Source organism: Rhinatrema bivittatum, chromosome 1 (assembly GCF_901001135.1).
Source record: "Rhinatrema bivittatum chromosome 1, aRhiBiv1.1, whole genome shotgun sequence".
In the NCBI taxonomy this organism is placed as follows: Eukaryota; Metazoa; Chordata; class Amphibia; order Gymnophiona; family Rhinatrematidae; genus Rhinatrema; species Rhinatrema bivittatum.
The window spans coordinates 616,714,078-616,728,785 of record NC_042615.1 but is presented as its reverse complement, the minus strand read 5'-3'; the positions used below and the strand labels follow the sequence as shown (position 1 = coordinate 616,728,785).

At 40.8% G+C, this 14,708-nt stretch overlaps 1 protein-coding gene across 2 annotated transcripts in view; it reads right to left on the bottom strand.

Moving 5' to 3' along the window:
• Window positions 1-9,098: 9,098 nt before the first annotated feature.
• Window positions 9,099-14,708, bottom strand: part of TICAM2 (toll like receptor adaptor molecule 2) — a 44,157-nt gene continuing 38,547 nt past the window's right edge. For both annotated transcript variants that reach the window (XM_029571278.1, XM_029571269.1), the window contains 2 exons: window positions 13,661-14,441; window positions 9,099-9,476 (listed from right to left, as the gene is read on the bottom strand). In XM_029571278.1, coding sequence (XP_029427138.1) covers window positions 13,686-14,402 — 717 coding nt within the window. In that variant the 5' untranslated portion in view covers window positions 14,403-14,441 and the 3' untranslated portion in view covers window positions 9,099-9,476; window positions 13,661-13,685. The remainder of the gene's footprint in view (window positions 9,477-13,660; window positions 14,442-14,708) is intronic.

The following is a 14,708-nucleotide window of genomic DNA, read 5'->3' as shown; positions in this document are numbered from 1 at the left end:
TCAAAATGCCATCTAGTGGTCATTTTCTGGAACTACATGATGACTATTTAAACATTATCAGCCCAGTTTTAAAAGAGCCACGCACGTAAAAAACCGGGGTTACGCGTGTGGCCGGGCCTTGCGCGTGCTGCGCACATTTTAGAACGGACCCAGCCACGTGTGTAACCCCGGTTACACACTGAAGTGCCGAGCCCTTCAAAAAGGGAGGGCCGGGGGCATGGTCTAGGCGTGGAGGGGAGGGGTGGGGCAGGCTTTGCGGGCCGGGTCAGTGCCATTAGCTGCTGTTCAGGGGAAGCTCGCGCCAGCAACCAGCCAGCGTGCACAGATTACTTCTGCTCTTGGGGAGCTGTAAATATTAAAATAAAAATATTAGGGATAGGTAGGGTTATGTTAGGCGTCGGGGAGGAGAGGGGAAGAGGTAGGAAGGTTAGGGTTAGGGATAGGAAAGTTCCCTCCCAGTCCAGTCCTTAATTGGATCAGACTGAGAGGGAACTGGGGGAGGCCCGATTGTGACATCACGCGTACTTTTATAATATCCCCCCCCCCCCCCCCCCCCAGCAGGCCACCCACCCGCACATGCGTGCACGGACATGAAAAGCTGGTGCACGTGGGACCCATATTTTATAATATGCGCACGCTGACGCGCCCATGTTCTAAAATCAGCATGTCCATATGTTTGCGCCAGGAACCATGCGCACATAGACGCACACTCCTTTTAAAATCGACCCCTTTTTTAATGTCAGAATAGTAGAAAGGCAGGGTCTTCCCCTCTCAGACATGTTTGGACACTTTGACCCAGCCTACTAAGTGTCATCTCAAGGGAATTACCACAAAAGGAAATAAAAACAATTTCCAAATAAATGGAAAGAACATGTGACTGTGGAAAAGCCAATTGTGAGGAAATGTATCTGTGAATAGATTTCCAGAGTTCCTCTTGCTAACACTTTACAGCATGATTACTGGTCTGATACAGCAGTATCAGTGGATTGCATGATGATAGTCTCCTGAAGTGCTGCGGAGTCACATCCCTGCTTGTATTGGGAGCCTTTCATAAGTGTCAGAACAAGTATTTGCAAAGATGCAAACTCTGTGTCATCACAATTTCAATTTATTGGGCCCCGACTGTCTGAGCTACTATTTTCAGTTATACAACTTATGAAACATAGAAACATAGAAATGACGGCAGAAGAAGACCAAACGGCCCATCCAGTCTGCCCAGCAAGCCACGCAGTTTATCCATTTTTTTCCCCCTTTTTTCTCCCTCCCACCCATCACTATTGGCTTCCAGCACCCTCCGGCCCCAATTCCCTTCCACCCCTTCACCAATGCAGAGAGCAGCGCCGTATCTGCATCCTAGTGAACATCCAGCTCAATCAGGGGTAGCAACCGCTGCAACAAGCAGGCCACACCCCTGCCCCTTACCCACCCCTGTTTTGTTTGCTTGTTTGTTTGTTTTTTTATTTTTTTTTGGAGATGGCAGCCCTCCATCCTTCCACTCCGTGAAGGTATGCAACAACCTGTGAGCATTACATAGGCCAAGTGGCACAAACATCTGAGCTGTGTGGTAATTTCCAGTAAAGCACAACCTCAAATATTGTATTGCTGTCACAATGGGAATGATTCTTGTTTTTCTAGATTTTGACTGGAAAAAATTAAGATATTTACTACGTCATTCCCACATGAACGTGATGTCACAAAGTTATTGGCTTGTCCAATTGGAATGCAACTTTAATTTAATATGGCCTTGCATGCTGATTGATGAAAGTTGTGCTGATGTTAACCAATAAGCCATTTTAAAATCCCGCTGTCATCCTGCTAAATTATAATAATTTAAAGTACTTTCCAAACTGCTTGATTACTGGTATTAAAACATTGCAATGAATTATTGTTTTATCTACCTTAGCATAAAAGGCATAGGTTGACCTTGTAAATAATTGAATGAGATGAATCACTTTATATTCTTATTGCAATTACCAAATAAAAGTATTGGGCAATTATATAATTTTTCTCAAAATTAGGAGTCATTTCCTTATCATACTAAAACTGAAATCTGTCAGATTGCCTTTTCTGAAAATCACGATGCTATTTGGGTTTCTTGAGTGCTATTCTGTGGGTACAAAATGTGAGCAGACAAGTCAAAGACCTGAAAATCCCATTTAGAAAATTGAAACTTCCCATAAAATTAAAATTATCAAAAGTATAAAGGTAAATCTACTCACACACGTTTATACCTACTAACTAGCATGCACTTATGTAGCCCTGGGCTTCACACTTTGAAAATGTGGGCTCAAGTCTACATGTATTTTGTACACACAAATTTTAACCCTACATAGACCTCTGAAAATTACCCTCCCATTGTCTACCTATTCTATTTTATTGTATTGTTTTGGTCCACATACAGCATCATCATGTATTCCCTAAGCATCAGCACCTACTTTCATCACCAATTTGGTCTGCAGGGAAGTTCATCTAAAGTATTCAACAATCACATGAGACTGAACAGAGAACTTATTCTAATATTCTGGCCAGACTGTAGCTGTGAAATTTGGGAATTCATTCTTAATTTTCCTGAACTAAAACAGAGACAGAGGGTGGTGTTTGTAAGTAGATTTTATTTTTCCAATGCTAATAAATTCTTCTTCTGCTATAATGCTACATGCTTCTGTTTTCTATAGAGTATAAGAATCTAAATGTATTATGTAAATGTGCATGCATTGATTTTACTGATATTATTTGCAATAGTAATATTTTGTATTTATTTTATTCTGTTCAGCCTCTCCTCCCCATCCCTTGGAGAACCTTTTTTTGTGTGGGTTTGTTACTCATGCCCATTCTAAACCACACAGCTGAGAGATGGCGTAACATACATGTCCCCTCCATAGACAGGGGTTTACATAACCATTAGACTGCATCACAAGACAATACACAAAATCCCAGGCCTGCAAGAGTTCTTGTGCAAAGGACACGAGAACATTAAAAGGATATCATGGACCACTTTTTTTTTTTGTCATATTAACATAAACTGATAATTTGCAGGAAGAACTTTTTCCAGCACAGCAAACTGATCTGAATGACTTTTAAAATTCCGCAGTTAGTTCTTAGCATGGTCCTCCTATCATTTCAGTGTGCTGTACTGCTATATAAATGGATATGGTTTCACTGAAGTTCCACGGCATGTCTTCAAAGAGTAAGCATAATACCACTTGCAGGAATCTGAAAAATGCCCATGTGCTTTGCCTCTAACATCATTATCAGTTAGACTTGAGCCAAACTTTCTGAATAACCTCTATGCTTTCTGCACTGTCTATTCATAGTATTCTAGTTAGGGCTAATATGTGTCATACACTCGCTCTCCGGTTTCAGTTCCAAAACATTTGGGATGCCTGACCCTCAATTGATGCCTGTCAGAATAGCATGAACTGCCTCTACTGCCTGGAGTAGCATGCAGTCACTTATTTTTTAAAATGCATTTAAGTACTTTTTCTATGGTATCATATAATTTTTTTCATTTCCAATTCAATGCAATTAATTAGGCTGTATTGAATTCTTTTTGTCAAATACTACTCATTTAACATAATGAAAGCTGTAAAAGAAATACACAGTTCCATCCCTTGACATTTCTTTTAGTGCACAGCTATGTCAGGAGGCCAGATGTATGCAGTACCAGTCATGTCATGTTGTGTCATGTTGCCTAGGGAACAGGATGCAACATGAAGCACCATCTGCACTGACAGGTAAAACAAAGCCAGCCTACTGTAAAGCTGCTAGTCTGTACCCCATTCTTAAAATGCTGCAGAATCGATCTTTTTCTCTGAAACTTGTTACATGTAATGCTTGTGGTTGCATACAGAGAGCTCATTCCTGGTTAACTGCTACACTGCATGCTTTCAGATTGGGAGACCCAAGAGAAGGCCCTCTAGCTTTGTGGAGCCTGAGTTCTTCAATAGAGACCTGAGGATAAAACTTCATCTCATAATATAGACATGACAACTACTATTCTACCTAAACTGGGGTTCAATCTTAGGGATTGTATCAGATCTCCTAGTTCATAGACCAGAGGTGGCCAACTCCAGTTTCTGAGAGCCATAAACAGTCCTGGTTTTTAGGATATCCACAATGAATATTCATGAGATAGATATGCATGCACTGCCTCCATTATATGCAAATTATCTCATGCATGTTCATTGTGGATGTCCTGAAAACCTGGCCTGTTTGAGGTTCTTGAGGACTGGAGTTGGCCACCCAAGCCAGGTCACAAGTGCAGAGTACTAATGAATAGGCTCTGTTCTTGCATAAGCAAATTACTGTAAAACTGATCAAATTGACAAACCAGAGTAACAAATGACCAGGACCAGATATTTACCCCAGAGGTTTGTACCAACGAACTCTTACACATATTAAAAGATGGAAAAGCTGTTAAAAGCTGTTTGAATGGTAATCTATTGTGCCTGACAATGCAGCCATCTCAGCAAAACATGGTGACCGTGTGGGGGGGACTTGTACTGTTTATAAGTTGCTTTCTTTATTCAAGATTGTGGAGTTCTGCATGACTATATAAAGATGAAGACTTCTCTATACAACTTAGTGTAAGGACAGATTCAGAATTTACATGCTCTCATTCCTCTATTGATCAAATAGATCAGTGGTTCCCAACCCTGTCCTGGGGACCCCCCCCCCCCCCCCAGCCAGTGGGGTTTTCAGGATATCCACAATGAATATGCATGAGAGAGAATTTGCATGCACTGCCTCCATAACATGCAAATTTTCTCTCATGCATATTCATTGTGGATATCCTGAAAACCCGACTTGCTGGGGGGTCCCCAGGACAGGGTTGGGAACCAGTGATATAGGTAGACATAGCTAAATGGGGAAAACGCAACATGGTTTTAGTAAATGAAAGCCTTGCCTTACCAATCTATTAGATTTTTGAAGATGTAAAATATATATATATATATATATAAAGATGAATCAGTTGAGTCATGGCCTGATTTTTAATCCCCTGCGCATGAGGAAAACGGAGGTTACGCTCGCTGCATGCGTTTTAGATGGGCCTGGCCGCATGCGTAACGCGCTGAAGGGCCAGGCCAAAGGAAAGGGGAGGGGCTGGAGGTGGCTGCTACAGTGGTCATTTGCCGCTGTACCGGGGGAAGGGAATCCTGGCACGAGCAAGTTGCATACTGCTCTGTTGGAGCAGTATGCAACAAAATAAGATTTAAAAAAAAGGTAATGGAAAGGGTTTAGGGGGAGGAGAGGAGAGGAGGAGAAGGGGGGTTAGGGTAGGGGGTAGGGACATTCCCTACCAGTCCACTCCTTAATTGGAGAGGACTGGGAGGGAACTGGGGAAGGCCGCGATGTGTTGCTGCGCAAAACTTGCATAATCCCCCCCCCCCTCCATCCGCGCGCGGACCAATGACTTTATAACATGCGCATGCATGTTATAAAATTAGCGCATTGGGAAGCCGCGCACATATATTAAAATCTACCCCAGAGTGTATTTGGATTTTCAGAAGGCATTTGACAAAGTTCCTCATGAGAGGCTCCTCAGGAAGTTAAAAAGTCATAGCACAGAGGCAATGGTCTACTGCAGACTGGTAACTGGTTAAAAGACAGGAAAAAGAGAGCAAAACTAAAAATGATCAGTTTTCCAAATGGAGAAAGATTACTAATGGAGTGCCCCAGGGATCTGTACTGGGAAGAACTGTGCTATTTAACATATTCATTAATGATCTGGAAAAGGAAGCAACAAATGAGTTGATGAAATTTGTAGATGACACAAAATTATTCAAAGTTGTTAAAACAGTAGCAGATTGTGAGAAATTGTAGAATAACCATGTTCGACTAGGAAACTGGGCATCTCAATGGCAGATGACATTTAATGTGGCCAAATGCAAAGTGATGCACAGAGGGAAAAATAATCCTAACTATAGGTACACAATGCTGGGCTCCATATTGGAAATCATTGCCCAGGCAGAGACTCTTGAAGACCTTGTGGACCACAACTTGAACACTGTGCAGTTTTGGTAGCCCCATCTCAAAAAAGACACAGAGGAATTAGAAAAGGTGCACAGGAGAGTGACAAAAATGATAATGGGGATGGAACATCTCTCCTGTGTTGAGGCTGCTCAGGCTAGGGCTCTTCAGCTTGGAAAAGAGATGGCTGAGAAGGGGACATAAGTTTAGAAAATCATGAGTGGAATGGAAAGGGTAAATAAAGGGCATTATTTACTCTTTCAAGTAATACTAAAACAAGGAGACACTTCATACGGTATATAAAAGCTTACAAATAAATAAATGAAACTAACAACCAGTGGATTTAAAACAAATCATAGAAAGTATTTTTTTTCACTCAATGCACAATCAAGCTATGGAATTTGTTGTCAGAGGACGTGGTCAAGGTAACTAGCACAGCAGGATTTAAGAGAGGTTTATTCAAGTTCCTGGAGGAAAAGTGCATAAACAATTATTAGTCCAGTAGAATTGGAGAAACCATCTATTATTACTGGGAGTGAGCAACAAGAAATAGATCTATTTTATGGGATATATCATAAGAACATAAGAAATCACCATACTGGGTCAGACCAAGGGTCCCTCAAGCCCAGCCCCCTGTTTACAACAGTAGCCAATCCATGCTACAAGTACCTGGTAAGTACCAAACCTTGTGTCCTGAACTGGCCATTATTGTTTTGGAGGTAGATGCGATTATCCAGGGAGGAGGGAGGGAAGGGGGCTGGGAGAGAAACATTTTTAAAGAAGTAACTGGGATACTGTCCTAGGGATTGAGGCTAAAAAATCACCAAATATATAGCAAGAAGCATAGATTGCCATTGATCCTGCCACAATCACCAGGATAGCATTCCACTACTTTTTTTTTTTTTTTTTTTTTTAATAATAATATAATTCCATCCCAGCCCTTTTCTCCTCCCCAGACAATGACATTCAACTACAAACCTTATCTCCTATTGAAATTTAAATTTCACACAGAAACTCCTTGGGAGCCTCAATGTCCAATCATTTCTGATTCAAGTATAAAGTAAGTAAATGTGAGATATACTCTCCCCTTCAATTTTTTTTTTTTTAAGATCATGAATGTACAGTATAGGAAAGATATGTGTGAATGGAGTGAAGCTATGGCATGAAGACTTGACAATTGCACTACTGCTCACAAGTTTCAAACTTGCGCTAATTCAATCTCTTCATGACCTTCTGTGAAGAAATTTCTTTATGTTACTCCTGATTCTGCTTCAGACTGTGAATCCGTGTTCTAGAACTTTTTACTGAAAAATGGTTGCCGGTTGTACATGATTATATCTGTTTTAGGTATTTAAATCTCTCTATCATGTCCCACCTCTTCTCTATGGTATGCACATTTAGGTCTTTAAGTGTCCTCTGACAGAGTTTTTATAGTTCTCTCTGGACCGACTTTGCTCTGTTTGTCTTTATTTTTTTTTATTTATTTATTTATTTATTTAATTTTATATACCGGCAACCGTTTGCACATCGTGCCGGTTTACAGATAACTTACAACAAGGATATATAGGCAAAGCCTTTACAAGAAACAGTGTAAAACATAAGCTCAAAACAAACGGAGCAAATAACTAGATAACTTGTGGAAGGAGGGGGTGGGGTGATCGAGACAGAGGAGGGGGCAGGGGAGGGTGAAACTGGTACATAAGGAAAAAATATGTACAAGGGTCGAGTGAATTATTGATATATACATATGTTATATACAAAATTGTTTAAGCGCGTAGAGGCTCAGTACTTGAGGTGAGGAGGTGTGTACGGTTGCGTTAAGTGACAAAAATTATGTGCTGGAGGTTAGGTGTGGGGTTTGTATTTCCTTTCTTTTATGAGATGCACCCTCCAGACAGTATAGTGATACCTATTTACAACCAGTGACTGTTATAAAAAAAAATAAATGTTTGGTTCCCCCTAAAATAATTCTTCTATAGTATTAGTTGTAGCTCTTTTGCAGCAAGAAAGGTGTTAACCAAAAGTATACCCTCATGAAGACCTGATATAGCCCTTAAAACAAACATCTGCCTGCAAATGATTACTTGTTACCATGTGAACTAGTATTTCTGCTGCTTATTCCTGACCCATGCAAGATTTTTCTTGTAACCAAGAATTGGGAAAACAGGAATCAGAAGGCTTGGCTAGGTTAGCAGTAGCTATAAGTCTAGAGACCTTGGTTCAATTACCCCTTCCCTCAGCTGCTATCAATTATATCAGATTTTCTCAATCCTCTCTTGGAGGCATACCTAACCAGTTGGGTTCATAATGAACGTGAATGAGAGAAATGTGTATATATTAGAGACCCGGTGTATACAATCTCTGTTATGCATATTTATTATGGCAATCCTGAAACTCTGACTGGATAGGTGTGCCTCCAGGAAAGGGTTAGGAAGCATTGCATTATGTACTCTCCAATTCACTAACTTACATCAGTGGTTCTCACCCAGTCCCCCTGACTCCATTGTATGCATGAGATTTGCATACAATGGAGTCAGTGCATGCAAATCTCTCTCATACATATTCATTTTGGTCACTCTAGGACAAGGTGTATCCCGAGGACTGGTTTGAGAACCACCAACTTAAAGGGTTGCTTCCCTAAAGGCTTATTTTATGTACATTTACTCGTCTCTATAGACTGTTATGTTACACATTAACAGTAATAACATCACACCTACTCTTTTTCTTATATGTTTTCTCTAAACACCTACTGCTTGCTACTGTCAGATCAGTGGTTCCCAAACTGTGCTGGAGGACCCCCAGGCAGTCAGATTGTCAGGATATCCACAATAACTATCTATGCATAACATAAATTTGCATGCAATTGAGTTTATCTGATTTTTTTGTAGACATATGGGTATCTATTGGTTCACAGACAGTAAAGCAAATTGCTCTATTAAAAGAAAAGGTTATGAATATTCATAAGGAAAGCTTTCCCTTAATATACTGATGATTTGAAAGCTAGAAAAACGGTGGAAAGGAAACCAATGTCTGGTGGAAACCTAGAAGATAGACATCTCAGAGTATACACCTGTAATATTAAAAAAGCAAATAAAGCCTATTTCTCAAATGAAATAGCAAACAGTGGAAATTGTTCTAAAGCTTTATTTCTAGTGGCACAGGAATTTCAATTTCATAAAATCCTGAGATAAATAACCTCCATTTAAACTCTCACAGACCTGATTTTGCACATTTTTAAACAAAAGATTGTTTCATGTGAACGTCTTGATTGTTTAGAGACCTCCTCTCCAAAAGTAGTCATAAGGGAATTTGAAAGGCCTTCTGATGTATCTCTAATGCATTTTGATGTTTTAACAAATAAAGAGTTCAGTGTTTACTGAAAAATGCTAATTCCTCGCGTTCTATTCTAGACATTGTTTTACTGACCAAGTTGGAACAATCTATTTAAGGTTCAATCCCAGTTTTGAAAACTATTATCAGTGCTTCACTGCAGCAGAGGATCTTGCCTGCAAAAGTAAAGGACACAGTGATAAGACAAAGTTTAAAAATAAAAATGGATCCATTAGTTATATCAAGTTATTGGCTAATATCTAATTTGCCTTTCATAGGACAGCTATTTCAGACAGCTACCACAAATCAGCTTGGCTAACAATTTGAAGACACAAAACTCTTTAATCCTTGACAAATCAGGTTTTGATAGGAACATGGGATTGAAACAGCCTTGGTAGCTGGATTAGATGATTTAAGAAGGAATTTGGATTCTGGGAATGACTTGATAATCATTCTATTAGATTTATCATTGGCCTTCAACACAGTTGTTCACAGGATTTTGATTTTTTTGACTGGTATCATACAATGTCAAGGGCAAGATAAAAGATTGGTTTATTTCCTTTCTTAAAGATAGAATGCCAAGGGTTTTTGGGGAAAATGAGCTATCAGACACCTAGAATCTCATATGTGTTATGGCTCCAGACATACCAACTTGCGCCCTTGGAGTGGCGCAAGTTGGTATGTCAAAGTTGAAGCAATACTTGGACAGGCTGGTAAGGCTAGAGCGAGACTTGGATGGGCTGGTAAGGCTGGAGCAAGGCTTGGACAGACACAGCATGCAGGTAAGACTGGACTAAAGCTTGGACAGAAACAGACTAAAACAGGACACGACAGGATGAGACAAGTATAAGACAGAACAGGGAACATACATGCCCAAAGGCAGCGATACAGGAAGGCTCCGAGGGGCAAAACAAGGAGAGGCCTAAATAAGCCACAGAGCAAGGCAAGGCCTATATAGGCCAGAAAGCAGGGCAAGAAGCAAGAAGGCCCAAAGGGCACAGGGCAAGGGTCAGAAGGCCCATGGACCACAAGGCAAGGCAAGGCAAGGCTGAGATCAGAAGGCCTGGAAGCCACAAGGCAAGACAAGGATAAGCAACAATGACTAGGGCAAGGAGCCAAGGGTGACTCAGTGTGGAAGCACTTTGGGTTTTGTAAGGCAACGTTATATAGGACTGGAGTCTGGGTATGCAGCAGGCAGGAAGGAGGAGCTTGGCCAACCTGGAGACTATGCTCATTGAGGTCCCCTGGTAGAAGGGAGGCTGCAAGACAGACAGTCATGAGACTAGGGATGTGATGTGGAGAAGAGTTTAGAATAGAGCTCACTGGAGGCCTCTGCTGGTAGGGAGGTGTCCTACCCAGGGTAGGATGAGGCTGCATCGCAGCTGAAATCAACAATATATGGCATACTGCAGGGTTCAATGTTTCCTCTATTTTTCAATTTCTGTGTTCTACCATTAGCATAGTCAATAAACAATTTTGGTTTTAAATGTTATTTGGCTAACCTAGCCGGATATACCCGATATAAATGAAAATAAATAAATAAAAGAATTAAAATAAATTAGCCGGATATCTCAGCCCCTCCCTGAAATGCCCCCAAAATGCCCCTTTTTTATCCAGCTATAATTTAGATGGCTAAGTCGCTGCATATGCTACATTTGTCATTTAGATGGATAACGTTTGAGCAGTCCATCTAAATGGCTAGTGAATATTGATCTCTATGTAAGCTCTACTCAACTTTTATGAACAAGTTGCTGATTTTATTATATATCATTTTATTTCAATGGTAATTTATTTTGTATATTTATGTATATGATTTTAAATATCATACAATGTAGTTTTTGTAATGTTTAAATTTCCTAATTATTTATCTCAGCTTGAATATTATGAATTGATGTTTACTTTGCTATTTAGTTCATGAATTAAGCTACTCAGAGTTTCCACTGGAAAACACCACGACATACAAATGTAAATAAATAACAAAAATGTGCTGGAGGCTGCCCCTTCCTCCGTTCCCCATTGGCGCACATTCATTGTTCACAAAGAAACAACACTGCAGGAAGTAGAGTGGGGTCAGCTGCAGGTATTCTTTGGTGGGCAGTGAAATATTCTAAGTGAACATTAGAGCATGTTCTGTCAGCCACAGGAGCTGCTTTTCAGTCAGCCCTACAGGAGTTTGATGGTTTGTCAGCTGCTGGATTTATCCCCCCCCCCCCTTCTCTCTCTCCCCTCCCCCGAATACATTCCATGTTGCTAACTTTGCACATTAGTGGGGGCCAGATGGACCTTTGGTCAGATGCAGTTTGGCAGTTCGTGTGTTCTATTATTATTAATATGACAGTACCACTCGCTTTTAGGGAGGACATTTTGCCCAGTGCTGCAAGTCAGTAGGAGACGGGGGCAACAGACCACCTTTTTGGTTTGGGGGTCCAAATAAAACCACCTAAGTCTCTGTCCCCTCAAATGCCCTATTTGCCAGTACCATGTATGGCAAAAGGTTGGTAGGGTTATGGCCCTGGCAGCCCATGCCATTCTGCTGCCTGTAGTAGGAACCATTCCCTACACCTCTTTTGCCTCACTAATGTAGAAACCTATTTTGGCCCAAGATATAGATGTAACTCGTCACTGAGTTCTCATCCCTGAATACATTTTCATTACTATTTTATTTATTTTTATATACTGGTGTTCGATTTTACATATCACATCTAAATAGTAAACTCTACCATCCCCACCTACTTTATCTCTCTCCCCCAAGTAAAACTTATACACACCTAGCCTCTGAGAATCAGAATTAATGGATGTGATGTTTTCTGGGCATGCATTCCTTTTTTTTTTTGTGCTATTTTCTTGGGTAGAAATTGTGACATTTGAAAATACTGTAACAGCAACTAAAGGAGAGCTTCCTGGTTGAAGTCCCCACTCCTCCTCCCCAACTGCCTCACCCGAGACCTACTGAAAAACAAAAAAAAAAAAAAAAAAAACCAAATAGGAGGGACTTACTCCACAGCAATAACTTTTGTGCTTACCATTTCTTTGGTTTATGTCCTAGCAGTAGCACAGTTAAAGTAGATATATTAAACTGCTCAGATGGAAAGCTGTTTATAAGCAGTCTGACTGTGCTGCATTGCACCTAAAACCGAGATCATCAGTTGCTCAAGTCATGTTTCATAAACAAATGATCCATTTACAAGGGTTTATGGTCACGAACAACATTAATGCTCATGTAATGCAATGCAAAATATAAATATCAAAGAGCATTCTAAGTCCAAGGGCAGTTATCTTGACTGAAAGGAAGGTCTACAGTTTTGTGCTTAAACTAAGAAACCTTTAGGATGCTCATAGGCGGCCCATCAGGGAAACATGTAATTAGGTCAGCCTTCACCTGTCCAAAGTAGTAACCCAAGAATAGCCCACTTCTTGTTTACAATGCCAGGAGTCCAAATGTATGCCAATATTTTTCAACTAAAATACGTTTTTGTGCCCCGCCTTGCCACAGACAGGGTTAACAGTATGTTCCTACAGTATCAAGTCTCTCCAGCCTCTTTCAGCTGGTGACTCAGAGCTACTAAATTCCCAAGCCCTGATTTTGAAGCTTGGACTAGAGAGATGAGAAAAACGGAGTTGAAGAGATGTTGGCTAAGAACCTGGAACAGTTTGATGTTCTTCCCTTGTGAGGACACTGGTGGTAGCAGTTTGAACGTGGACGCACAGACTGCCTTGTCAGCCACGAACTGGGAGTGCTCTGCTTGCTGACTGGTGACAAGAGGTAGTAAAACAAAGTACTGACATCCTGGTATCTTTCCATCTATGCAGTACCTGAGGCAATGGCAGCAATTTGAATGTTTTAAGGTTAAAAAAAAAAATTTAATATTTTTGTTAAATAAAAAGTGCTAAAGTACAAAACGAAATGCCACGTCCATTTTCCTCTTACTTAGGAGGGCCATGATACCCCACCTCTGATGACTTTTCATCCCACTGCAGGGTTCAATGCTAGGAACAGAAGCCATGCACTATGCTGCCTGCCCACTCCCTCTGATCATTCTGTCTCCTGCTTTTAAAAATTAAGCAATACCAGCAGTTCAAGCGATGCAACAGATTAGAGGCCCAGAGATCTATTTCTTTGTTTGCAGATTTGCAGTGTTTGAAGGCTTAAGTCAATACATTGTAGGCCTGGAAGTCCATTTTCTATCACTCCCCTGGAGTGTCATCTATTCTGGGGTCAACCCTGGCTATGCTTCTTAAGATTACAAATCTTATGAGTATGAAATAACTAAAAAGCTCTTTCACCTCAAAATAACCTGAGCCCCCCCCCCCGTGAACCTCCTGAAAAACAGCAAACCTGTTTTTATAGGTAAAAGCTCACACTGTGCCTTCTCTGTAACTCTGCTTTAAGGGTCTTCTTGCTGCTGGTTACTCTTCTCTCGCTCTCTCTTCCATATTGCTTGCTGCTTCCTATACAAAGACTCCTGAAATGTTTTCTCCACTTGCTGAGCAAAGGCGGGGCTCCCTTCCTCCAGTGCCCGGATAGTCCGCAGAGCAAAAGGAGTCCGGTCTCTCGGCAGCGAATTAACCGCTGGCCTGACAGGTATCACGGAGTTGTACTTGTGCCGCTGGTTAACAGAGTTAACCAGGGACGCGTAGGCCTGAAATTCACACCAGGTCTCTCTGAGGAAGTTCTCCGTCAGTAGGATGACAGTCCATGCAGAGCCATTCACGGCATCCTCTAGATTTTGTAGCCGTTGCCTCCCGGAAGGCATTTCAGCAAAGATGATGCCTGGTTTAACGTGAAACTCGTTCTGCAGCACGTGCTGCAGCCGGAGAGCCTCGTCTGTATCGCTTTCAGCATGCAGAATCACAAACTTGTAAAACAAGTCATTTAGATCCGTGCCCTCGCTGTCTGACTCAGTCTCCTCCTCCTCTCTGCTAAGAGCATTCAAGGGCTCTTTTAGGATCGCTTCTTTCAAGTGGGAAAGCGTACATGTTTCAGAATCTTCCTCTAAGGCCTCATGACCCTTATTCTTCCTTTTAACTTTTAAATCCATTTTAATGGGAGGCAGACTATTTTGTTTCGAAGTTCTAGTGCCCATCTGGTGGTATACAATCATCTGCTTCCAAACTCAGTTCATTCTGAGGAATTCAAAAGCCTAGATGGAAAGGAAGGAAAAAAAAAACCATCCTGTTTAACGTTTATAATATGAATAAATCATTAGTTGTCAAACAGGGCTATTTGCTATCTACATACAAAAAAAAAGGATACATTTTAAACTTTACTTTCATGTATTTGACCAATATAAACAGATTTCATTTTAAAATATGACTGGTTTCAAAACTGTATGAATTTAGCTAATATGTTTTCCTATTTATTCATAATTTGATATATTCAATTGTTTTGATCTCAATCAATATTATTT